The sequence below is a fragment of the Saccopteryx bilineata genome, chromosome 1 (genome assembly GCF_036850765.1).
Source record: "Saccopteryx bilineata isolate mSacBil1 chromosome 1, mSacBil1_pri_phased_curated, whole genome shotgun sequence".
NCBI classification, from domain to species: Eukaryota; Metazoa; Chordata; class Mammalia; order Chiroptera; family Emballonuridae; genus Saccopteryx; species Saccopteryx bilineata.
In genome coordinates, this window is record NC_089490.1 from 21,643,107 (window position 1) to 21,666,002 (window position 22,896).

Sequence of the window (22,896 nt, forward strand, 5' to 3'; positions counted from 1 at the left end):
GGTGAGAGCAGGGTGTGTGTCAGGTCCCAGGCCCTCACAAGGCAGGAAGGAAAGCGGGGGGTGTTTGGGGACAGGTGGCTGAGTCTGAGGCTGAGGGCCCCTGAGGGCTGGGGCTGGAAACCCCAGAGAGATAGAAAGAACCCCGCTGTGGATTGCCAGGAATGGCCAGACACAGAAGAGAAGGACGTAGCCTTGGGCGGGCCAGGCTCCGAGGCTGACTGGGGGGACGGGGTCAGGAGGAGGGTAGTGTAACCAGGGGTAGGACCTGAAGAGATGACCTCTGGGACATTTCAGCTGGGATGGAACTCTCTTGGGGTCTAGAGGATGTGCAGTGTGGGGCTGCCCTCTGGGGTGTCCCTGTTCCAGAAGACTGGTGGCAGTAGAGGGGCCCTGTCCAAGGGTTTCATTAACACTGGGAGTTAGGGGTGTCTGAGCGTGTGCCTAGCCCCCGTGGCCCCCGCGCCCTCTCTCTGCCCAGGAACAACCTGCTCTGGCTGCACACCTCTTTCGCCTTCCTGTACCTGCTGCTCACCGTCTACAGCATGCGCAGGCACACGTCCAAAATGCGCTACAAGGAGGATGACCTGGTGAGTGGGCGGAGCCGGCCTCTCTGGCCTCAGCTCTGGGGTATGTCGGCCCCAGAGTGAGGCCAGCTGGGTTTGAATCCTGGCTCAGCAGCCCAGGAGCCCCCGTCCTGTGAGTCTGTGGTTTCCTCTCCCGAGGTGGGCGGGAAGGCGAAGTGAAGCTACGCGTGGACGCGCCCCATGCTGTGCCCGGCACACGGGGAAACAGCTGTGGTTGATGACATGGTAGAAAAGTTCCCTCCCCTTCTATTTACTCGCTAAACTAGCAGTGGACACCCACACTCCATGCCAGCCGCTGTCCTGGGTCTTCACGGCCAAGGACCTGAGACTAGTGCCGCTCTCCTCTCTCCTCCCCTCTGCCCCTCAGGGAGCAAGGGCCCAGACGGCTCTTCCATTAGGCTCAAGGCCTGGTGCCCGTTAGAAATCAGCTAAGGCCTCTCCCACCCGGTCCGCTCCTCTCTGCTCCCCCGTTCCCCGCCCCCGCATCCTCCAGGACCCCTCACCTGCCTCTCACTCCAGGTGAAGCGGACTCTCTTCATCAACGGCATCTCCAAATACGCAGAGTCAGAGAAGATCAAGAAGCATTTTGAGTGAGTAGCCACTCCTGCCCCAGCCCCAGGCCTGCAGACCCTTCTCTGCCTTTCACCTCCCAACACCCCCCTCATTCGCCCCCGTGTCGCCAGGCAGAGGTCTGGGCCGCAGTGAGTGTGGTCAGACTGAAGAATGCTCTGGCTCTAGGGCGCTCTGGCCCCTGGGCTGGGTGGTAGGCCCCTCCAGGGACACGAGAGAAATACTTGAAATACTTGAGAAGTGAGTCCAGTCTGTTCCACACACGCCCCCTGCCCCCCATCGTCTCCGGCTTGAACTGATTCATGGGTTGTTGCCCGAGGGTCCATAGTGTGTAGCTGCCTCAAAATGATATGTGACATTCTGGAGTTTGTATGTAGGCCGGCAGGGAGAAGCCCCTTGACTTTCAGTGGATCATCAGGGAGCCCAGGAGGGCCCGGGCTATGTGTTCTCTGAGGCTCTTTTCAACGCTGGAAGCCTGTCTTAGCGGGGACGGGGCGGGGACAGACACCGCCAGGAGTCCCAGTGTCCAGGACACTCTGTGTACAGGATTAGGGATCCTAGCGTACATTCATCCGCCCAATCAGCAGCCCTTCTCAAGTGCTCAGGCACAGTCACTGAGGTGGGCCGTGGGACTATAAACGTGGGGAAAAGATCGTTGAACTCTCAGGGGGTTCACGGAATGGAGCACAGCTTTAGGAGCTGGTCCAGCGTCTGATCAAAAATTGGTCAGAAGTCAGTCTGTGAACAGAATTAGGATAGCTCAGCCGGTTTGAGTGTCATCCTGATATGCTAAGGTTGCAAGTTCGATCCCCATTCAGGGCACATATAAGAATCAACCATTGAGTGCATAAATAAGTAGAACAAATCAATGTGTTTTTTTTTTCTCTCTCTCTCTTTTTCCTCCCTTACTTCCTCTCTCTCACATTCTCCCTCTCTTTCCCTTCCTCTCTCTTTACAATAAATAAATAAATAGAATTAGGAGTTGGCCAGTGGTCTCGATAAGTGGCATTGATGGTCAGGATCAGGATTTTGGGAGGTCTAGGTACACTGTTGGTCAGCAGGATCAGAGACCAGGCATTGCTCCAGGTCAGGGCAGCTGTAAGTCAGTGTCTGGTCAGCGTCAGATTCCATGCTTCTGTGTTACAGGAGAGTGACTGGTTCGTGATCAGCATTGGTAGATAAACACTCATTCGTTCAATAGGCGTTTATTAGTCACCTTCTATACCCCGGGCATAAATAAATGAGAAACGGGCCCTGCCCTCATGCAATTAACAGAACAGCAGTCAACATTAGGTCAAACTTGGTCAGTATGAGAAAATGATATGGGGTCCTGTCTGGAGGTCCAGCTGTGGCCATCTGGGTCAGGATTAAGGACAGGGTATGCTGAGAGTTAGGTGACATCTTCATATTACCTGCCGTTCAACTGGAACCGCTGTCAGCTTGTCCCAGCGAGCCCGTTAATAACAAGTCTCTGTCGAGCTGCTCTGGGCTGCACTAGAGTAGGAGCTGGGGAAACAGCAGAGGACAGGAAGGAGAAGCCCCGGCCCTCATCTGCTGACACAGTGGGCTGAGGGAGACACTGTGTCCAGTGAGGGCGGGTGCCAAGAGGAGAACCAGCAGGAAGAGGGCAGAGTGAAGGAGTCAGCAGTGGGGTTGACGGGCTGGGCGGGGGACTAGGACAGAGCGACTCTGAGCAGAAACCCGAGCGCAGTGAGGGAGTAAACCCCTCTAGCCAGGCGTGTGTTCATTCCGCACACATCCTGTGCCCATGCCGTGTGTGTCATACCAGGGACACGAAGAAGAACCATACCTGGTGGCTGTGCGTGGGGAGCTCGCGGTCCAAGTTGTTCAACCAAGGGGTCAGTCTGTGGTTCTGTTTAGGAAACAGTCTGTGATTAGCCTAAAAGGCAGGGATGGGGAGCCTGTGGTCTGAATTGGAGTTTGGGGGATCAATGGAGTGAATATTATGGAATAGCCGTTTCATTGATCCAGTCATTCAGCACATACATGTTTATTGAGCACCTACTATGTGCAAGCTGTTGGCTCAAGTATGGATATATGATGATAGACAAAGAATGGCCTTGTCCTCATGGGGCTCCTAGTCTAGTTGAAAATATTGGGCAAGGCTTATGGTCCAGGTCTGGGGGGGTCCGTTTAGATTGGAGGACTGACCCAGCAGAGTTAGGGACTATCCTGTATGCAAACTCAGGGAACCTGTGTGGCGGGGATTAAGGGATTAGAGATTAGTCGGGGGAGAATGAGGGCTCACCCTGCCACGGAGGTGAGACCCTTACAAAGAGGAACCCTAAAATAATTTGAAAACAACATTGTCAGAGGAAAGGTCTCGGAAGTGCTTTTCAAGAACCCTATCCCAGGTTCCGTTTTCCAAATTCTCATGGGTTTGTGGTCCATCCTGTTACTTTAAAACTGTATCTCAGGCATTTTTTTTTTTTATTCATTTTAGAGAGGAGAGAGAAAGGGAGAGAGAGAGACGGAGAGGGAGAGAGAGAAGAGAGAGAGACAGAGAGAGAGAAGGGGGGAGGAGCAGGAAGCATCAACTCCCATATGTGCCTTGACCAGGCAAGCCAGGGTTTCGAACCGGCGACCTCAGCATTTCCAGGTAGACGCTTTATCCACTGTGCCACCACAGGTCAGGCCTCTCAGGCATTTTTAACACTTAGTGATCCTTCATAAAAAAATAAAAATAAAAAAAAGATGCTTCTATTTGAATTTATTAGATTGACCTTAGCCAACAAAGTCACATAGGTTCCGGTGTACCATCTCATAATGCCTCGTCTGTGCGCTGTACCACGTGTTCCCCACCCGAGTCCTGTCTCCTTCCGTCACCATCTACCCCCGCCCACTGCCCCTCCCGTGGTCACATACAGAAGGTGTGTGGGTCTGTGAGCTTTTCTCCTCTGCTCGACCCCTTCACCTTTCACACCCAGTCCCCCGCCCCTCCCCTCTGACAGCTGCCGGTCTGTTCTCTCTGTGAGTCTGTTTCTGTGTTGTTTGTTTATTTCGTTCATTAGATTCCACATATAAGTGCGGTGACATGAGACTTGCGTAGCATTTTTGTAGTGGGGCCCAGTCTAAAGGAGGGGTGAGGCTCAGGGAGCCGTGTGTGCCCGGAACGGCACGGCGCTGCTGCCGCCCTCGGTCGGCAGGGGCCCCTCGAGCCCTGCCAGGTGCCCGGTGCCGAGCGTCAGGAACGGCCCCCTCGGGCCAGTCTCCAGTGAAGGCTGCAGTCAGTCCTGGTCAGGGTGAGAGGGTCAGTTGTGGGTCTGGGTTATGGATCAGTTTGGGTCAGCGTAAAGCATCAGTCTCTGTCCAGGGTTAGAGGTCAAACTCAAGTCAGGTTCAGGATTAATCTTTGGCTGGTCCTTCTGTAGACTGGGCTGTAGGTTAGTTGGGGTCAATCCATGGTAAGGGCTACGTACCAGATCTTCTGAGAACAGGGGTAAAGGGAACAGCCCGTGAGGAGAAACAGTTTCCCTCAACGTCAAGTTCGCAGCCTCGGACAATGGGTGTGTCTCCATGCGTGCGCGCTCACGTCCGGGGTCATCGGCCCCCCAGGCCCCTACGTCTCTGGGTGCACGCTGCCCTCTTCAGATAAGCAGTGTTATTCTTGGGGCACTTTTATATCTGTAGACTACGGAAGAGGGAACTTCACCTGGGGATGTGTGTCTTGAAGGCGATGGCATCGCGCCTGTAAACTGGGGGCCGGTGGGCAGGGTCCCTGCAGAAGGTGACGGTAGACTTTATTTCAGGGAGGCCTACCCCAACTGCACGGTTCTGGAAGCCCGCCCGTGTTACAACGTGGCTCGCCTTATGTTCCTCGACGCAGAGAGGTAATGGGGCCAGGGACCGGAGGTGCAGGGAGTGACGCGTGGGGGCCCCCCGCCCATTGTGGGGGGCATCTTGGCTGCCATAGAGGAGCCTGGATTCCCTTCCAGGCATTTCCCAAGGCATTGGATTTTAATTCAGCCCCTGGAGTGCTTATCAGCTCAGCTCTGGAGAGAACCGGCCTGGAGGCTAGAGCTGGTTGCAGAAGGGAAGGGGCTCATGTCCTCACCCCTCTGAGGACAGACTCTCCTACCCCAGTGTGAGGAAATGAGGGAGAATCTCTGGCCTTCACGGGATGGGTAGGGAGACCCTGGGGTGGGGACATGTTTGGACCGTGCATCCTAACCAAACCCAAGAGCAAGAGAGCCCTGTCCTTGAGACTGGACTGAATGAGCCCTGCGCTGGCCCCTGCCCATTCGTGTATGATTGGGCACCTGGTTCTGCAGGAAGAAGGCTGAGCGGGGGAAGCTGTACTTCACAAACCTCCAGAGCAAAGAGAATGTCCCCACCATGATCAACCCCAAGCCCTGTGGCCACCTCTGCTGCTGTGTGGTGCGAGGCTGTGAGCAGGTACGTGGCGGGCTGGCCCAGAGCTCAGGGCCTCCATGGTACGGGAGGCATTGGAAGGAGCCGGGTCACGGCAGAGATGGCAGCTCCCCACGGCGCATGTCCCACAACCCTGGGAACGTGCGCGCACGCGCACACAGACGGCCCCTGCACACAGACGCGGCGAGGTACACAGACTCCCAGAGGAGGCAGGGCCGGGCTGGGGCCCAGACAGGGGCAGCACGCCTCCCTCTGGGCGTGCTCCACCTGTTCCCGCTGTGAGGTCGTCCCCTGTCCCTCCAGGGACCACATTTTCTAACCCTGAATCAGAAGAGGTCAGCCAAGAGGACAGTGTTATGCTCTGTTTAGTGGCTCTGGCTTTAGGCAGATTTCTTGACCGTGCTGGCCTCAGTTTCCTCATCTGTAAGATGGGGTTAATCACACCTACCTGATAGGATTGTTGTGAGGGACAGAGAGAGCTCAGAGCAGTGGCCGGCCTGCAGGAAGCGCTGGGGCAGTCCTGGCCAGCGCTGTGGGCACCAGCCCAGCCCCCTGCCCAAGCCTGCCCGCCCTCCCTGGCAGGTGGAGGCCATCGAGTACTACACGAAGCTGGAGCAGAAGCTGAAGGAGGACTACAAACGGGAGAAGGAGAAGGTGAACGAGAAGCCTCTCGGCATGGCCTTTGTCACCTTCCACAATGAGACCATCACCGCCATGTGAGCCTCCTCCCAGCTCGCCCACCCCGGCCCCAGTGCCCCTGGCCCAGCTGGGACTCCCAGGTCCCCACGCTCATGGCTAGCTGTTGGCAGCGGAGTCCCCATCAGCTGGTGATGTGGTCACTGGTGTCCATCCCCACAGTATACTGAAGGACTTCAACGTGTGTAAATGCCAGGGCTGCACCTGTCGCGGGGAGCCACGCTCCTCATCCTGCAGTGAGTCCCTGCACATCTCCAACTGGACTGTGTCCTACGCCCCCGACCCCCAGAACATCTATTGGTGAGCAAAGGGCAGGCTTCGTGGGGCCCCGGGGGCCTCCTGTGGGGGAGGGGGAGGGGGCAGGTGGGAGGTCTTAGCTGTCACTGAGAACCAATCGGGCATTCGGTCCCTGGAGTGACCACCTCCCCTGCCTTTCCCAGGGAGCACCTCTCCATCCGCGGCTTCATCTGGTGGCTGCGCTGCCTGGTCATCAATGTCGTCCTCTTCATCCTCCTCTTCTTCCTCACCACCCCGGCCATCATCATCACCACCATGGACAAGTTCAACGTCACCAAGCCCGTGGAGTACCTCAACGTGAGGCCACGTCCCACCCCACCCCTCCATTCCGTGTCTCGGGACACAGAAATCAGGCCCCAAACCTGTCCTGGGGGAGGGATGGGGAACCGGGGTGCCTCCCGCCCAGCCCTGCCCCACCAAGAAGCTCCCGCACGACCAGGTTTGTCGGCTGCAAACCCTGTGGGCTCCCCTTGGCTTCCTCACCACCTTCCCCCGGGGGAGAGGCCACCCCTGCATGGACACGCGCCTAGAGAGGCATCCGGGGAAGAAAGAGAACCCAGGCCCAGTCCTAACCGTGTGACCTTGGATAAGTCCCTTCCCCTCACCCCTTATTCTCCCCAGTGGCAGAATGGAAGGTTCAGGCCAGGTCCTTGGCCTCTAAGCTTAGAGCCTCTTTCAGAAGGAACCTGACATGAGACCCGATGTGGAAAAGCAGGGTTGCACAGACGGCAGTGCAGTGGGGCCACCTCACCTGGTGTCCCCTCACCCCTCCTGCCGCGCAGTTTAAAGGAAGATAATTTGAAAATCACTGACTGATAATAGCACAGTAGATAAGAGCCAGACTGTGTAGGTTCAAATCCCTACCCCACTGTGCACTAGTTGGGTAAAGCTAGCAAATAGGTTTTTTGTGGGGTATGTGTGTGTGTGGGGGGTTCCTCAGTTTGGTCATCTGTAAAATGGGGTATTGTTAATGGGGTATTTATATGTGAGGAATACATATAAAGTACATGGTCAGTGCTTGGCGCCTAGTAGGTGCTCAGAAAATGCTAATTAATATTTTTCATCCTGTGGTTGTACACAAGTCTTGCTCCCCACCCTCTTCTCAGCCTCTAGACGTTCTGAGCTTCTGACGTGGGGCCCTGAGAGCCGTGGGGCCCAGGGCTCCGTGGGGGAGGGGCGGGAAGCACAGCAAGCAGGGCCACTAGCCTGTGCTCCTCTGACTCCTCCCCACCCCCGCGCCCCACTGCAGAACCCCATCATCACCCAGTTCTTCCCCACCCTGCTGCTGTGGTGCTTCTCCGCCCTGCTCCCCACCATCGTCTACTACTCGGCCTTCTTTGAAGCCCACTGGACACGGTGAGACACCCCGGCCCCCAGAGGTATACCCCTGCCACTGGGCAGCCCTGGGCCGGGTGGGTCCTTGCTTTGCGGGTCCCAGAGCTGGCAGGAAAGCGGTGGTGCCAGCCTCCTCACCCTGGGAAGACTGGGGGAGCAGCATGAGGGCTGGCCTGCCTGACCTCTGCCCCTGTGTCGCCTGCCCAGCTCCGGGGAGAACAGGACCACCATGCACAAGTGCTACACCTTCCTCATTTTCATGGTGCTGCTCCTGCCCTCGCTGGGACTGAGCAGGTGGGTCCAGAGGAAGGGATGGGAGCTGGGGTGGGGCAGGGGAATCGCAGAATGGGGAGAGGAAGCAGCTCAGGCTCCTCCCTCCCCCCCCCCCACCGAGCCAGGGACCCCACGTGTAGGGGGCATCCTCAGAGGCTCTTGGCTGGGACTCCCCATCTGTACTCCAGCCCCCACCACACCTCTCCCCCTCTCCAGCCTGGACCTCTTCTTCCGCTGGCTCTTTGACAAGAAATTCTTGGCTGAGGCAGCCATTCGGTTTGAGTGAGTGACAGGGGTCCCCAGGGAAGGAGACTGGATGGAGGGTGGGTGTGCCCGAGAGGTGCTTCCTTCCCCGAGGGAGGGAACAGGAAAGCTCCCCACCCCTGTGGAGGGGAGGAGCAGCGGCAGCCACAGGCCGGCAGGATCACCCAGAGGACTCACGGGTGTCTCAGGTGTATTGGGAGATGTCCCTCCAGTCGTGTGGGGCTCACTCCAAAGTCCCCTTCAAGGTGTCTTTGAGGCCCCCACTCAGGATTTCTTAGAGGGCTCCGGGCTTGTATTCTGGGATGAACTCTGAGAGTCGAGCGTCACGTGGGAGGTTTGAAGAGATATATGTAGTGGGGTTTTGGTCATACTGTGTAGTGACTTGGGGGTTCCTAGAAGTATCCCTGAGGGTTGCTGGAGCCCACACTTTTGAGGATCTACAGGGGACTCTGGGGCTCACACTTTGGGGTACTCATGGGGCACAAGTGCAGGGAAAACCTCTGAAATTTCAGGCTCCTATTCAGAGGACTGGCTGTGGTGTTCTTTCTGAGACACCTTCTCCGGGAATCCTCATGAGGGGGTCTTGGGAACGCATACCGTGGCTGCAGTGTGGGTGCAAGCTCTCGAGGTCTTGCTCTGGGCCATCTGTAGTAATCTTGGGTTCCCAGTTGGGGTGTCACGAGCATCCTGAGCTCTTCCCCCTGAAGATCTCTAGGGGAGGATATCTGGAGGCGACAGGCTCATACTCTGGGGTAACGGGGTCAAGTCAGGGGCTCACACTCCCGAGGATCTTTGGAGGTCTCATGGGGGGTCTGTGGAGATCTCAGGCAGTCCTACCCTGACTACCGGTGGCCTTAGGGGTCGCAAACACTCTCCGTGGGTCTTTGGGGCACAAGCACTCAGGGTGCCTCTGGGCTCACTCGGAGGTTATGACCATGCACATTGAGGGTGTTGGAGGTGTCTGTTGACACTGGCGTCTGCCTTTGGGGCTAACACTCGGGACACTGGGGCACCCAGGTGCTTGAGGGCTGAGCTGGGAACACGTGGGTGTTCACAAGGCACGTTGGGGGTGAAGGTGTGGTGCCTGCCGCGCTGGCAGTGGGCAGGCGGCCACCAGGTCTCCCAGGGGTGCAGTGCTGGAGCACCTGGTGCCCGTAGGTGCGTGTTCCTGCCCGACAACGGCGCCTTCTTCGTGAACTACGTCATTGCCTCGGCCTTTATCGGCAACGCCATGGACCTGCTGCGCATCCCGGGCCTGCTTATGTACATGATCCGGCTCTGCCTGGCGCGCTCCGCCGCCGAGAGGCGCAACGTGAAGCGGGTACGGCCGCTGGGGCTGCAGCGGCCTGCACAGCGCCCCCTGGTGGGCCCAACCGGAAACGGCGGCAGCGTGCTAGGGCGTGGGGCTTATAAATGCTGGGGCAGCCCAGTTCCGTGGCCCTGGGCTATATCCCCTTCCCGCCTGGGCCTCAGTTTTCCAGTATGTACTGTAATGAGTTGACATAGATAACCCTGAAGGCCCTGGCAAGTTCTGACAGTCTAGTCTTCTGTGCTGGGAGTTGGGGGAGATCCGGGTCCCTACACAGAGGGTCCCTGGGTCCTAACCCCACACAAGGCCTCTGGGCATCCCATCCCCAAGCACCCCCCTTCAGTCCCCGATCCGTGAAGGCCCTTCCCCATGCCCTGTCACTCCGCACCCTCGCCTCCTCCTCAGCCACAGCTCTTCCCTCCGTCTGCTTTGCCTTGCTGTACCCTGGACATGGGATTCCTTTTCCCCGCCACTGCTTTCCCAGCCCCCTCTCCCCTCCTGCCTGTCCTGTGCCCCTCCGGTCTGTCCCTCCCCTCCCTGAGCCACCATCCTGCCCATCTCCCCCCCAGCATCAGGCCTACGAGTTCCAGTTTGGCGCAGCCTACGCCTGGATGATGTGCGTCTTCACGGTGGTCATGACCTACAGTATCACCTGCCCCATCATCGTGCCCTTCGGTAGGCGCCGCCGCGCCGGGACCTGGGCCCTGCTCGGGGGGACCCGGGACCTCACCCGCTCCACTCTAGTAAGGCAGGCCACCCTGAGTGGACAGGGCCCTGGCTGGGAGACCGGCCCCTCGGGCCTCCCGCCCGGTTCCTGGCTCAGTCTGGGACCCGGCCTGGGGGGGAGGAGGGGAAAAGCCATCCCAGCTCAGTCTGGCCCACCTGGGGTGCTGGACACCTGGGCAGAGTCACCCAGCATGACCATGCTTGCCCATACCAAGGCCTTCACACAACTAGATACACTGGGGAGACACGTCATGTACGCACTGAGGTGTTCACACAAACACATCTACTCAGGATCTATGGGCACACTTGTACACAGCCTATAATCTCAGGAAAGACCTTCAGTTCCAGGGTGGGGTTGGGTCCTTGCCAATCAAGAAAGTGCCCTGCTATAGAGCTGAGCTGTGTGACTTAAGCAAGTCCCTCTTCTGAACTTTAGCAAAGTTTCTCTTCAACTACTGCCTCCACTAGTGGCCTCTACTTTGCCCCTGCTAACATCCTAACTCTTTACCTACTCTCCCTCATCATTGAAGGCTCCCAACTCCCAAACTAACCACCTTGTCCTCATTCAAAAGCTTCCATCCCCTCAGTTTCCAGGAAAATAGAACTTGCCACCTAATTTATATTCGTCAGCTTGGGAGCAGGTGTAAAAAAAAAAATTGTATAGATTTTAACAGGATGCTTGTGGCCCAAATGAGTGGATTCCTAATAGTATGCTAGTGAGGGGCTGCTGAAAGGGGTTCCTGCTGGAGACACTAGCCTGGGTGGGGTTGAGGCAGGAGAAGGGAGGCCAGCCCTTCAGTGATCTCGGAAGGACCAGGACAACCTGTGACGGACACGCCGAGCTCCAATGGCACTGGTTCCAAGGGCAGGGCCCCTGTGGCTTCCCCCAGGGCTCATGTACATGCTGCTGAAGCACCTGGTAGACAGGTACAATCTCTACTACGCCTACCTGCCGGCCAAGCTGGACAAGAAGATCCACTCGGGGGCCGTGAACCAGGTGGTGGCCGCACCCATCCTCTGCCTCTTCTGGCTGCTCTTTTTCTCCACCATGCGCACAGGTGAGGGCCCCTCCCCCTGGGGAGCTGGGCTGGGGGCGGCAGGGACTCCAGAGACGAGGCCGAGCGGGCCCCAGGCAGATCCGTGATCGTGGGGGCCGCAGACATGGCCTGCGAGCACTGCAGGACCTGGGAGTGGGGCTGCATTCAGAAGGAAGCAGAATGGGGCGGTGGGCTCCTGGAAGGGGTCCCGGAAGAGAGAGAGCAGCCCCGTTCTTTAACACCCCCCCTCATAACAGGGTTCCTAGCCCCAACGTCCATGTTCACATTTGTGGTCCTGGTCATCACCATTGTCATCTGTCTCTGCCACGTCTGCTTCGGACACTTCAAATACCTCAGTGCCCACAACTACAAGGTGTGGGGCGAGGGGGCAGGGGCATGGCTGAGGGCAGAAGCTCAAGGGTGTGCAGGGGTGAGGGGCATGGCTGGGAGCTGAGGGCAGGGCCGCTGGGTGCCGAAAGGGTGTGGGGTCCTGACTGCAGCTGAGTGAAGGGCGCACCCCCCAACCCCTGACTCATTCTGGGCCCCTCAAGATTGAGCACACAGAGACAGATACCGTGGACTCCAGAAGCAATGGACGGCCCCCCACTGTTGCCGCTGTCCCCAAATCTGCAGTAAGTGCTCCACTTCCTGGCCAAGGGAGGTGCCTCTGAGATTCAGCCCTAACGCTGGGTGTCCCATTATCCTCCAGAAAGGGAAGCCTGTCCCATACCCACTGCTGGGGACGGGCAGGGTGAGACCCGACTTCATGGGTGCTGGCCACCTCCCTGGGCAGAAGGCACTGCCCATCACCCCTCCCCACAAGGGGCGGCGGTCCTCCCTCACTTTCTCCCTCACTCCTCCCTCCTTCCTCCCTTCAGAAATACATCGCTCAGGTGCTGCAGGACTCGGAGGGGGACGGGGATGGGGATGGGGGTCCTGGAAGCTCAGGAGACGAGCCCCCATCATCCTCGTCCCAAGATGAGGAGCTGCTGATGCCACCCGATGGCCTCACGGACACAGACTTCCAGTCTTGCGAGGACAGCCTCATAGAGAATGAGATTCACCAGTAAGGGGAGGGAGGGGCCCTGGAGGCCACGCCCTGCCCCACCCCTCCCCCTCACGGACACTAAAAATAATGCTAATAATTTATTAGATCTAAAACCCCTTCCTCCCCATCCCCCGCTTTCATTAAGGTATTTAAACCTGGGGGTTTTGCTGCTCTCCCTCACCACAGAGATGGGGAGGGAGCCCCCAACCTCAGTGAGGAGAGCCCCGAGCCGGCCCCGGGGCAGAGGGGTGTGGACACAGTTCCCCCAGATCAGTGCCCCCCCCAGGCTAGTAGGGTGGTCAGGAAAGGGTTAATGAGGGCCAAAATGGAGAGCTGGTGCCGTGGCTGGAGACCTGGGGGGTGTGCAAGAGGATCAGGGCAGCCCCCAGTTCTTTCCTCCCCCAAGACCCCCTTAAGATCTGGCGCTCCAGGAAAGCGGAGGCTCCAGCCCCTACGGGTGCATGAGAGAGGAGGGGGTGTCGAGTGGGAGGAAGAGTCAGGCCTGAGCCAGGGGGGTGACCTGGGGGCGGGGGGTGGGCATGACTGACACTGGAAAATGGGTTTTTGCACTGTTTTTTTTTTTCCTTTAAAATAAAAATGGAAAGAAAAGCTCCGAGGCAAGTGTCTGGTTTGTGCTGCTGCCCTGGACACCGGCTGGGGTCCAGCTACTCTTCTGTGGGTCTGGAGGACCAGTTTGGGGTCCCCACGTGACTCTGGGCAGGAGACTTCAGGGGGATCTCAAAGGAGGGGCCTGCTGTACTAAATGTTGTCCCCCTCCCCCTGCATCTGCCAGCTCTGCCTCCACCCCCTACCCTGAGGGAATGGGGGGATCCCTTAGGCTCAGGGACTGGGCCACAAGCCAACATTCTGAATCTTCGAGAACTACATAACTAGGACAGATATTCAGGGGAGAAAGGTCATGAAAAGCCACAAGTTCCACACCAGTCCAGGAAGGCTTCCTGGAGGAAGAAGATCCCAGGACAGCAGCTTCCAGAAAGGGGCTCAGCAAGCTGCTCTGGAGGGAGAGAGGCAAGAAAATAGGGCCACAGTAGTCAACCAAATTGTGTTGTCATTGTTACTACAACTTATTGCGTGGTTATTGTGGCCTGGGATTGTGCTAAATGACCATTACATGCTTTTACTCAGAGAGCTAGTTCAAGTCAGGAGTGGGTTTGCTGTGAGGATTACGAAAGGTGTGATGTTGAGCGTTCACTTGGCCCGGCACCTGGCGCTATAATTAATACCATGAGCATCAGTAGTGCCTACAGCAGGGGTCCCCAAACTTTTTACACAGGGGGCCAGTTCACTGTCCCTCAGACCGTTGGAGGGCCGGACTATAAAAAAAAAACTATGAGGCCCTGGCTCAGTGGTAGAGCGTCGGCCTGGCATGCAGAAGTCCCGGGTTTGATTCCCGGCCAGGGCACACAGAAGAAGCGCCCATCTGCTTCTCCACCCCTCCCCCTCTCCTTCCTCTCTGTCTCTCACTTCCCCTCCCGCAGCCGAGGCTCCATTGGAGCAGAGATGGCCCGGGCGCTGGGGATGGCTCCTTGGCCTCTGCCCCAGGCGCTAAAGTGGCTCTGGTCGCGACAGAGCGACGCCCCAGATGGGCGTGCCCTGTGGATCCTGGTCGGGCGCATGCGGGAGTCTGACTGTCTCTCCCCATTTCTAGCTTCAGAAAAATACAAAAAAAAAACAAAAAACTATGAACAAATCCCTATGCACACTGCACATACCTTATTTTAAAGTAAAACAAAATGGGAACAAATACAATATTTAAAATAAAGAACAAGTAAATTTAAATCAACAAACTGACCAGTATTTCAATAGGAACTATGCTCCTCTCACTGACCACCAATGAAAGAGGCGCCCCTTCCGGAAGTGCGGCGGGGGCTGGATAAATGGCCTCAGGGGGCCGCATGCGGCCCACGGGCCGTAGTTTGGGGACCCCTGGCCTACAGGGTGGGTGTGCTTTTCCTCTCTCTGTGGATGAGGACACAGGCCCAGGGAGCCTTTGGGTTTGCTCAAGGTTTCTGGCCTGGGAGGGATCCTAAAAGGTGAATAGCTCAGCGAGCTGTTCCTTACCCCACAGGAGTATCCAAGGCCCTCCCTGAAAAGCCCCCTCCTCACCTTCCAGCAAATCTTATTCATCCTCTAAGACCCAACTCAAATCCGCCTTCTCTAAGAAATTTTCTATGACTGCTGTCGCCCACCTGGCAGGAGCCCTCAGAGCCATGTGGCCACTCCCTGTCCCCACCACACATATGCTGTGTGTGCAGCAGGTCCAGAAGACGGACCCCAGCTTGGTTCTGTCACTAACTCGCTGTGCAACCTTGGGAAAGACCCCTGCCCTCTCTGGACCTGTTCCTTAAGTAAAATCAGGGAGTGACCAGGTGACCCCTAAGGCCCTAAATGACCCTCTTCCCCACTCACCACCTACCAGCAGGACCCAAAAAAGGAGCAAGTGAGTCAAGGAACCCCCAGAGGGGAGGACAGAGCTCAGAGGAGGAGAGACAAGTATTGCAAAGGCCGGCAGACTGGCAACCAGAAACAACAAACAGTGGGTACAGCACACACAGTAAACAGCCTGATGACATTACCCAGGTGCCAGCAAGGGGCAGGAAGTGAACAGTGCCTGTGTGCGATGCCACCTGCACAGCAAGCACGGCTTAGAGGGCCAGCGTTTCCTGCTGGCTGGCCTGCTGTGGGCGGGCCCGACAGTGCAGGTGAGGGCCCGCGGTCCTGGCTCAGCCTTGGAGCAGCTCGGAGCTGCAGATTTCTGAAATGAGTCCCAAAGTCCCAGGGCTGCAGAAGCCACCGGGCCGGGGGGGGGGGGGGGGCAGAGTCCCAGCCAGAGGACAGGCTTTAAGAAGCCGCCGGGCCGGGGGGGCAGAGTCCCAGCCAGAGGACAGGCTTTAAGAAGCCGCCGGGCCGGGGGGGGGCAGAGTCCCAGCCAGAGGACAGGCTTTAAGAAGCCGCCGGGCCGGGGGGGGGGCAGAGGGGGCAGAGTCCCAGCCAGAGGACAGGCTTTAAGAAGCACTCGGGAATGCTTCTGAACCTAGCGCCTTGGCTCATGAAGGCCGCTTGGGCTCCGGAAGCCTGCTTGTATACAGATGGGCTGACACGTCACTGTCACTTGCCTGGCAAGCCCCATTGTCTACACAGCATGGCCTGGACAGACCTCAGCCTGGGCTGCTAGTCAGCCTAGACCCCTCACTGCCTGGCATGTCTCCCTTTCCCTCATGGGAGGGCGTCCCCCAACTCCACCGTACAGTCTTCTAGAAGGGCCTGAGCTGAACCAAGTTCCAGTGTTTCCAGTTGTGAAACGCCAGGTAATCTCCACATGGCAGGTGACGGTTCTGGGAGAGCCCTGTCCCGGTGGGTGTGGGAGGCTGTAATAGAGGGGAACGCCTGCTCTCCCCCAACCCCTGCCCTGGCTCCTCCTTGTGGGCAGAACCCAGTCATGGGGGGAATTACAGCACGGTGACTCAACACACATTTCCCGAGCAGGGATTGCGTGCCAGCTCCAGGCTGGGTGCTGCAAAGGGGCCACGAGGCGCAACGGTGGAGTCGCTGAAGGAAGAGGGAGGCCCACAGGGCACCTCACTCCCTCTCTTTTACAGCTGCGGCCAGCAGAACGTAACGGAGGGAGCTGAGGCTCTAGGTTCAAATCCAGCCTCGGCCACTTACCAGCTGTGTGATCCTGGGCAAGTTGTCACCTACCTCTCAAAAAGGAGAGCTCTTGCCCTTTACACACAAAATACTTCTGACACCAACCCATTCTCCAACTCTCCTTGCACCGGCTGGGTGTCCTACAACTCAGCTCAGTCCTGACACTGTCTGCCTGGAGACAGCATCAGATCCCACGGGCTAAGGGCTCAGCCCCACAAGTCCGGCCCCCCTTCAGAACCAATCGCAAGTCGTGGCTCTTCACCGGTACTTCTGACTGACCTGCTGTAAGCAGGGGTCCCCACAATCCCTCTCTCAGGTTCAGTCACGTGCTATAATGGCTCACCGAACTCAGGGACACCATTACATTCAGCAGTTTATTGTATAAGGATACAAGAAAGGGCACAGACGAAGAGCCAGATGGGGAAGTACACACGGTAAGCGGTGAGGTCCAGAGGGGACCGCAGAGCTTCTGTCCCTGTGGGGTTGCGATGCTCCGCCTTCCAGCAGGTGAACGTGTTCCCCAACCCAGAAGCTCTCTGAACCTGGGATTTTAGGGGGTTTTATGGAGGTTTCACCACACAGGTACAATAGTTTAGGTTTTGGGGTTTTTTTTTATTTATTTGATTTTATGTGTATTTTTCCCTTACAAGGAAAATACTAGTTTCTGGTGACAATGGCATTGTCACTTATTTACTATATTCTACGACAGTGGCCCCTCATCCATGGGGAATTCATTCCAAGACCTCAGCGGATGCCTGAAACTGAAGACACTACTGAACCCTGTCTATGCTATGTTTTTTTCCTATACATTATAAAGTTTAACTTATAAATCAGGCACCGTCAGAGATTAACAACAATAACTGAAAATAAAATAGAACAATGATAACAACATACTGTAATAAAAGTTATGTAACTGTAGACCCTTTCTCCCATGGCTGATCTGAAAACTGTGATGGCTACGACGTGACGAACAGGCCGGTAGCATCTACACCAGGGGTCCCCAAACTTTTTACACAGGGGGCCAGTTCACTGTCCCTCAGACCATTGGAGGGCCGGACTATAAAAAAAACTATGAACTAATTCCTATGCACACTGCACATATCTTATTTTAAAGTAAAAAAATAAAACGGGGACAAATACAATATTTAAAATAAAGAACAAGTAAATTTAAATCAACAAATTGACTAATATTTCAATGGGAACTATGCTCCTCTCACTGACCACCAATGAAAGAGGTGCCCCTTCCAGAAGTGCAGCGGGGGCCGGATAAATGGCCTCAGGGGGCCGCATGTGGCCCGCGGGCCGTAGTTTGGGGACCCCTGATCTACACCATAGAAACGCTGGACACAGGGATGACTCAGGTCCTGGTTTAGCTTCTATCTCTGTTGCCTCCACTCCTTTTTCTTCTTCTTCCTGTATGTAACTACTCTTTACTGGATGCTTATTCTTTCTTCCACCTTGTTTAGGCTTGATAAATTATTAATTCAATCCCCAGCCCCTCTCCCTTTGTCTGGAAGATGGAGGTTAGGCTGAACGTTATAAGCTTTTTATTATTATTATTATTATTATTATTATTATTATTATTCGGTAAGAGGAAGGAAGGCAGAAAGACAGACTTCCGCATGCACCCCAACCGGGGTCCACCCAGAAAGCCCACTAGGGGGTGATGCTCTGCCCATCTGCTCCATTGCTCAGCAACCGACCTCTTCTTAGCACCTGAGGCAGAGGCCATGGAGCCATCTCAGTGTCCAGGGCCAACTCACTCCAATCGAGCCATGGCTGCAAGTGGGAGAGACAGAGAAAGATAAATGAGAAGGGAAGGGATGGAGAAGCAGATGGGTACTTCTCCTGAGTGCCCTGATCAAGAATCAAACCTGGGACATCCACCCTCTGGGCCAACGCTCTACCACTGAGCCAACCTGCTAGTGCCATGTTATAAGTTTTTAACTATGGCTTGGTCTTTCTGGTGACAGTCCCCACCTTGAGGCCATCCAGAAGGCCTCCAAGTGTCACCTCATTAGAACAAAAGATGTTCCTTTCACTCAAGAAATTCTAAGGGATTTAGGAGCTCTGTGTCAGGAGCCAGGGCAACACCAAATATATATTTTTTATTATGTCACCTCTGGACCTCATTTTTTTTTTTTTGAGACAGAGAGAGACAGACAGACAGACAGGAAGGGAGAGAGATGAGATGAGAAGCATCAACTCATAGTTGCAGCACTTTTGTTGTTCATTGATTGCTTTCTCATAGGTGCCTTGACTGAGGGGCTCCAGCTGAGCCAGTGACACTTTGCTCAATCCAGAGACCTTGGGTTTCAAGCCAGCGACCATGGGATCATGTCTATGATCCCATGCTCAAGCCAGCAAACTCATGCTCAAGATTGTGAGCCCGGGTCCTGGCCGGTTGGCTCAGTGGTAGAGCGTCGGCCTGGCGTGCAAGAGTCCCGGGTTCAATTCCCGGCCAGGGCACACAGGAGAAGCGCCCATCTGCTTCTCCACCCCCCCTCTCCTTCCTCTCTGTCTCTCTCTTCCCCTCCTGCAGCCAAGGCTCCATTGGAGCAAAGTTGGCCCGGCGCTGAGGATGGCTCTGTGGCCTCTGCCTCAGGTGCTAGAATGGCTCTGGTTGCAACAGAGCGAAGCTCCAGATGGGTAGAGCATCGCCCCCTGGCGGGCATGCCAGGTGGATCCCAGTCAGGCGCATGCGGGAGTCTGTCTGACTGCCTCCTCGTTTCCAACTTCAGAAAAATACAAAAAAAAAAAAAAAAGATTGTGAGCCTGTACTCAAGCTGAATGAAACTGCGCTCAAGCCAGCAACCTTGGGGTTTTGAAACTGAGTTCTCAGCACCCCAGGCCGACGTTCTATCCACTGCACCACCACTCTGTCAGACTGGACCTCACTTTCTTCATCTATAAAATGGGAATAATGACACCATGCTCTTAAGCTGTTTTAAGGATTAAAAAAGTGAAACATTCTTGGTCTACTGTTTGGCATATACTAAGAATTTAATAAACTGTAATTAATATTCTTATAGATGAGGAAATTGAGACCCAGTATGGGGGGACAGGAAGGACTGGCCCAAGGTCCACTTGGAACAAGTGATTCCATTCAGTCACCTGAGCATCTGCCCTGCACCTGATGCACGCCCGGCAGGACTGAGCGGAACCGGGCACCCTCAACAGTCCCCATCCTCGCAGTCCTGCGTTCTGTACTATAAAACTGTACTACGCGCATGAATAAGTGCATGTATGCAATGGATGCATAAATAAGTGGAACAACAAATTGATATTTCTCTTTCTCATCCTTTCTCTTTAAAAAAAAATATCAATCAATAAATTTTTAAAAAACTGTACTACAGGGCAGAATTCCCAGCTCAGAGTTCACTCTTTCCCATGAAGAGATATGACAGTCAGGCCAGTGGCCTAACCGTGCCAAGGAGAGTGTTATAGGCGGGGTTTTTTCCTCCAATAAAAGGATATGTTGAACCCTGGCCGGTGGTGCAGTGGACAGAGCATCATCCCAGAGTGCTGGGGTCTCTGGCTCAATCCCAGGGCCACTGGTTCTATCCCAAGGGCATCTGCTCAGCCCCAAAGTTGCTGGTTCAAGCTTTGAGCCCCAATCAAGACACATATGAGAAGCAATCAATGGGTGCACAACTAAAGTGTAATAATGTGTTAATGCTTCTCTCTCAAAAAAAAAAAAAAAAAGAAAGAAAAGAAGTGACTTTGATTGGAAATGGGTCATTGGAGAAGTAATGAGTTAAGATGAGGTCATGGAGGAATAGGGTAGGTCCCTAATCCAATACAACCAGTGCCTTTGTAAGAAGAGGAGAGAGACACAGAGAATGCCATGTGAAGACACAGACACAGAACGCTGTGTGAGCAGAAAAGTGGCTTCTGCAAATGAGGAGGCTTTCAGGATAAGAAGTCAGGCTGGGATGTCAGGGACCACCCTTCTCGGAAGCCTGGGGCTGAAGGAGAGGGACTAGGACTTGTCCTGATTGGCTATACAGGGAGGGCAGAAGTAGGTTTACAGTTGTGAGTACACAAAATACCGTTTATTCCTTTTATTTTTAATTTTTATTAAATGATGTTAGGGAAAGAGAAAGAAACATAGATTTGTTGTTCCACTTATTTATGCATTTAAGATTCTTGTATGTGCCCTGACCGGGAATCGCACCCACAACCTCAGCGCATCGGGACGATGTTCTAGCTATCCAGCCAGGGCCAGAGTTGATTCTCGTATTATGACTTTATTATTTATGCCATTATTTTCTAGATGAACAGCTTTTGCCCCACCCCGTATGGTGAGGACAACCTACCTGGCGGAGGCCGCCTGCAGTCGGGGTGCTGAGCCCTCCATCTCTGCAGGTGGACGGCTCTCGGGCTGGTGGGTGGGGGCCGGACAGACTGAAAGGGCTGCATTAATGGCACACCAGCCTGTGGGGACAGTGGGAAGGAACAGAGAAGAGAAAGAGCTGTTAAAACATGACACTGACCTAGGAACCCTGCTGCAATTGGAGAGCTCTGGGTGGGGGCGGGGGCGGGGGTGGGGGGCCTTCCTCCCCTCCCCCTCCCAGAACTTTCAACTGCCAAGCGCCATACCAGCCACCAAAATGCAGTACTCCTCAGGTAGGCGCTGACGTGGACTTGTCCCACCCCTGTACCTCTGCAGACTAGGGCCTCCCCACCCCCAGAAAGGGCCTATGGCCCCTTGAGGGGACATAGGATGCTCCCAGCAGACGGTCTGGAAAAAAACAGGCTGCTGGTGTTCAGATGGCAAGGGTCCTCCTCACCTCCACTGAGAGGTTGAAGCTGGAGAGAGAAGAGGGACCGTCACAGCTGCCTGGGGGAAAGGCTTGTGTGAGGGAAGCCCCAGTGGGAGAAATAAAGCTCGGGGAACAGAGAGAACTTCTCTCCGGCCTAGAAAAGCAGGTCCCTCGGGGGAGAAAGTCTGGATCCCGAGAGGGCCGCAGGAGCAGGCTCAGGAAGGCAGAGGGGCCCAGACCTCAGGACTGGAGGCATGGGGCCGGGGGGCGGGCACAGCGCCGGGCGGAAGGAAGGGGTGGGCAGAGCTGAGTCATTCAGTGGGGTAGGAGTTAAGTGGTCAGAGGGCAACCGACCTCAGCCAGTGAAGGAGGACGCTTCAGCCAGCCTAGGAGGGCACCCTAGCCCCAGCCTCCTGGCCTCCCGGGTCCTCGGCTCTGCCTGCGCCCTGGAAGTACAGGCCTAGCACTAGGAGAAGACCCTCGCCCAGTCCTGGCTCTTCAGAAGTTCCTAACTGTTAAGTCCAGATAACGTGTTCACTTCCTCCCAGCTGTGGATATTCAGCTGTCCACAAATCTACAGGCCCTGTCCGGTGGGGGCGGGGCACAGCGGCCACCCCCACTCTCAGAGACGACTCCCAGTCTGACGGGGACGCAGGACATGCACTAGGACAGAAAACTTCCCAGGCGTTCATGCTCTGGCCGTCTGCCTGTCCGGTCTGTCTGTCCTTCTCAGTTGTCCATGCCCTTACCTAGCCCTCAAGACATGACAGGCTCGGGCCTGACACCCTTTCTAGAGACATTTTATTGATGATGTTAAGCCTAATCCGGAGGGACTCGAAACATTGAAGACACAAACAAAATCCGTCGAATCCACACCAAAGCTTTATTGTCTAGCTTGGCCAAGCGGGGGCAACTCCGACAGAAATCTGAGGGAGAGCGCGCCGGCCCTTTGTTCTACCTAGTTTTTATAGTTTTGCAAGCAGGAAGTACAGAAGCAAAAATTGCAATTAAGTGCCCTTTACCACTATTGGTTATAGTCATATGTCCTTTAACATGATAGGACCATGTTCAATTTGCAAGCCATACATCATTTTGGAGAAAACAAAATTTACAAGTCAACACAATGATAGAAAGATGTCTCTTTACATATTAAAAGGCATTCCTATATTTTCTAATATTTATCCGCCATCTCTCTGTCCAGAGTCACACACATTAACTATATGCATTCACATGGGAGAGGTAGTTTCCGTGGGGACAAATGTCCGCAAATGGCTCACTACTATAAGAAAAGGTTTATTTTGGCTTTTCTCTTCCTGCACCTGGCTAGCCATTCACCCTTTCCCCACAGGTGTGGTGGAATGTCAGGGAATCCATGTTTTCCTTCCCTTTGCATTTACAATACAATGCCAAGGGCTATCCTGGTTTTATGCCAATCACACAGTACAGAGATTATTCACAAAATTTCTCTGCACACCTTAACCTAAATTAATAAAATGTTCTTTAAGCCTCTTAAAATATTAATATTGATTCTGTAGCTTTTGGAACTTTACAACACCTGCGGGTCAGGTGGTGCAGTGGCTCCTCAGGGCTCCTCAGATGACTACAGTGAAGTGTGTGCGTGTGTGTGTGTGTGTGTGAGTGTGTGCCCTCCCTGCCAGCTGGCTGAATAACCCGGGGACTGGGTATACAGGATCTGAAGCCAGGTTTGCAGCCCAGAGGGTAAGCAATGGCTTCCTGACCTGGGTGATGGCGGGAGGCTGAGGACTCCAGGGTGGTGAGGGAAGTGACATTGAACCTGTACCACCTCGCCTGCCCTCTGACATCCTCTTGGTCCCCCAGGACAGCTCTGCACACTCTCTCCGGGGGACAGCGCAGAGCAGCTCTCCTCACTAGGTGAGTGCCCTTGGCCCCCAGCATTCTCAAGCTCGAC

General features: G+C 55.3%; 1 protein-coding gene and 1 long non-coding RNA gene across 4 annotated transcripts in view; one reads left to right on the forward strand and one right to left on the reverse strand.

Moving 5' to 3' along the window:
* Positions 1-13,056, forward strand: part of TMEM63B (transmembrane protein 63B) — a 24,220-nt gene extending 11,164 nt beyond the window's left edge. For all 3 annotated transcript variants that reach the window (XM_066251434.1, XM_066251423.1, XM_066251443.1), the window contains 16 exons: positions 479-587; positions 1,104-1,174; positions 4,925-5,005; positions 5,447-5,570; positions 6,129-6,262; positions 6,405-6,542; positions 6,683-6,836; positions 7,789-7,895; positions 8,082-8,168; positions 8,364-8,429; positions 9,570-9,732; positions 10,290-10,395; positions 11,337-11,504; positions 11,741-11,856; positions 12,035-12,115; positions 12,362-13,056. In XM_066251434.1, the coding sequence (XP_066107531.1) occupies positions 479-587; positions 1,104-1,174; positions 4,925-5,005; positions 5,447-5,570; positions 6,129-6,262; positions 6,405-6,542; positions 6,683-6,836; positions 7,789-7,895; positions 8,082-8,168; positions 8,364-8,429; positions 9,570-9,732; positions 10,290-10,395; positions 11,337-11,504; positions 11,741-11,856; positions 12,035-12,115; positions 12,362-12,553 (1,897 nt within the window). In that variant the 3' untranslated portion in view covers positions 12,554-13,056. The remainder of the gene's footprint in view (positions 1-478; positions 588-1,103; positions 1,175-4,924; positions 5,006-5,446; positions 5,571-6,128; positions 6,263-6,404; positions 6,543-6,682; positions 6,837-7,788; positions 7,896-8,081; positions 8,169-8,363; positions 8,430-9,569; positions 9,733-10,289; positions 10,396-11,336; positions 11,505-11,740; positions 11,857-12,034; positions 12,116-12,361) is intronic.
* Positions 13,057-17,436: 4,380 nt separating this feature from the next.
* LOC136319822 (uncharacterized) lies at positions 17,437-21,179 on the reverse strand. Its single transcript, XR_010728228.1, has 3 exons — positions 20,994-21,179; positions 20,520-20,637; positions 17,437-17,979 (listed from the first exon to the last, which is right to left on the reverse strand). It is a non-coding gene; the product is annotated as an uncharacterized lncRNA (long non-coding RNA).
* Between the last annotated feature and the right edge of the window lie 1,717 nt (positions 21,180-22,896).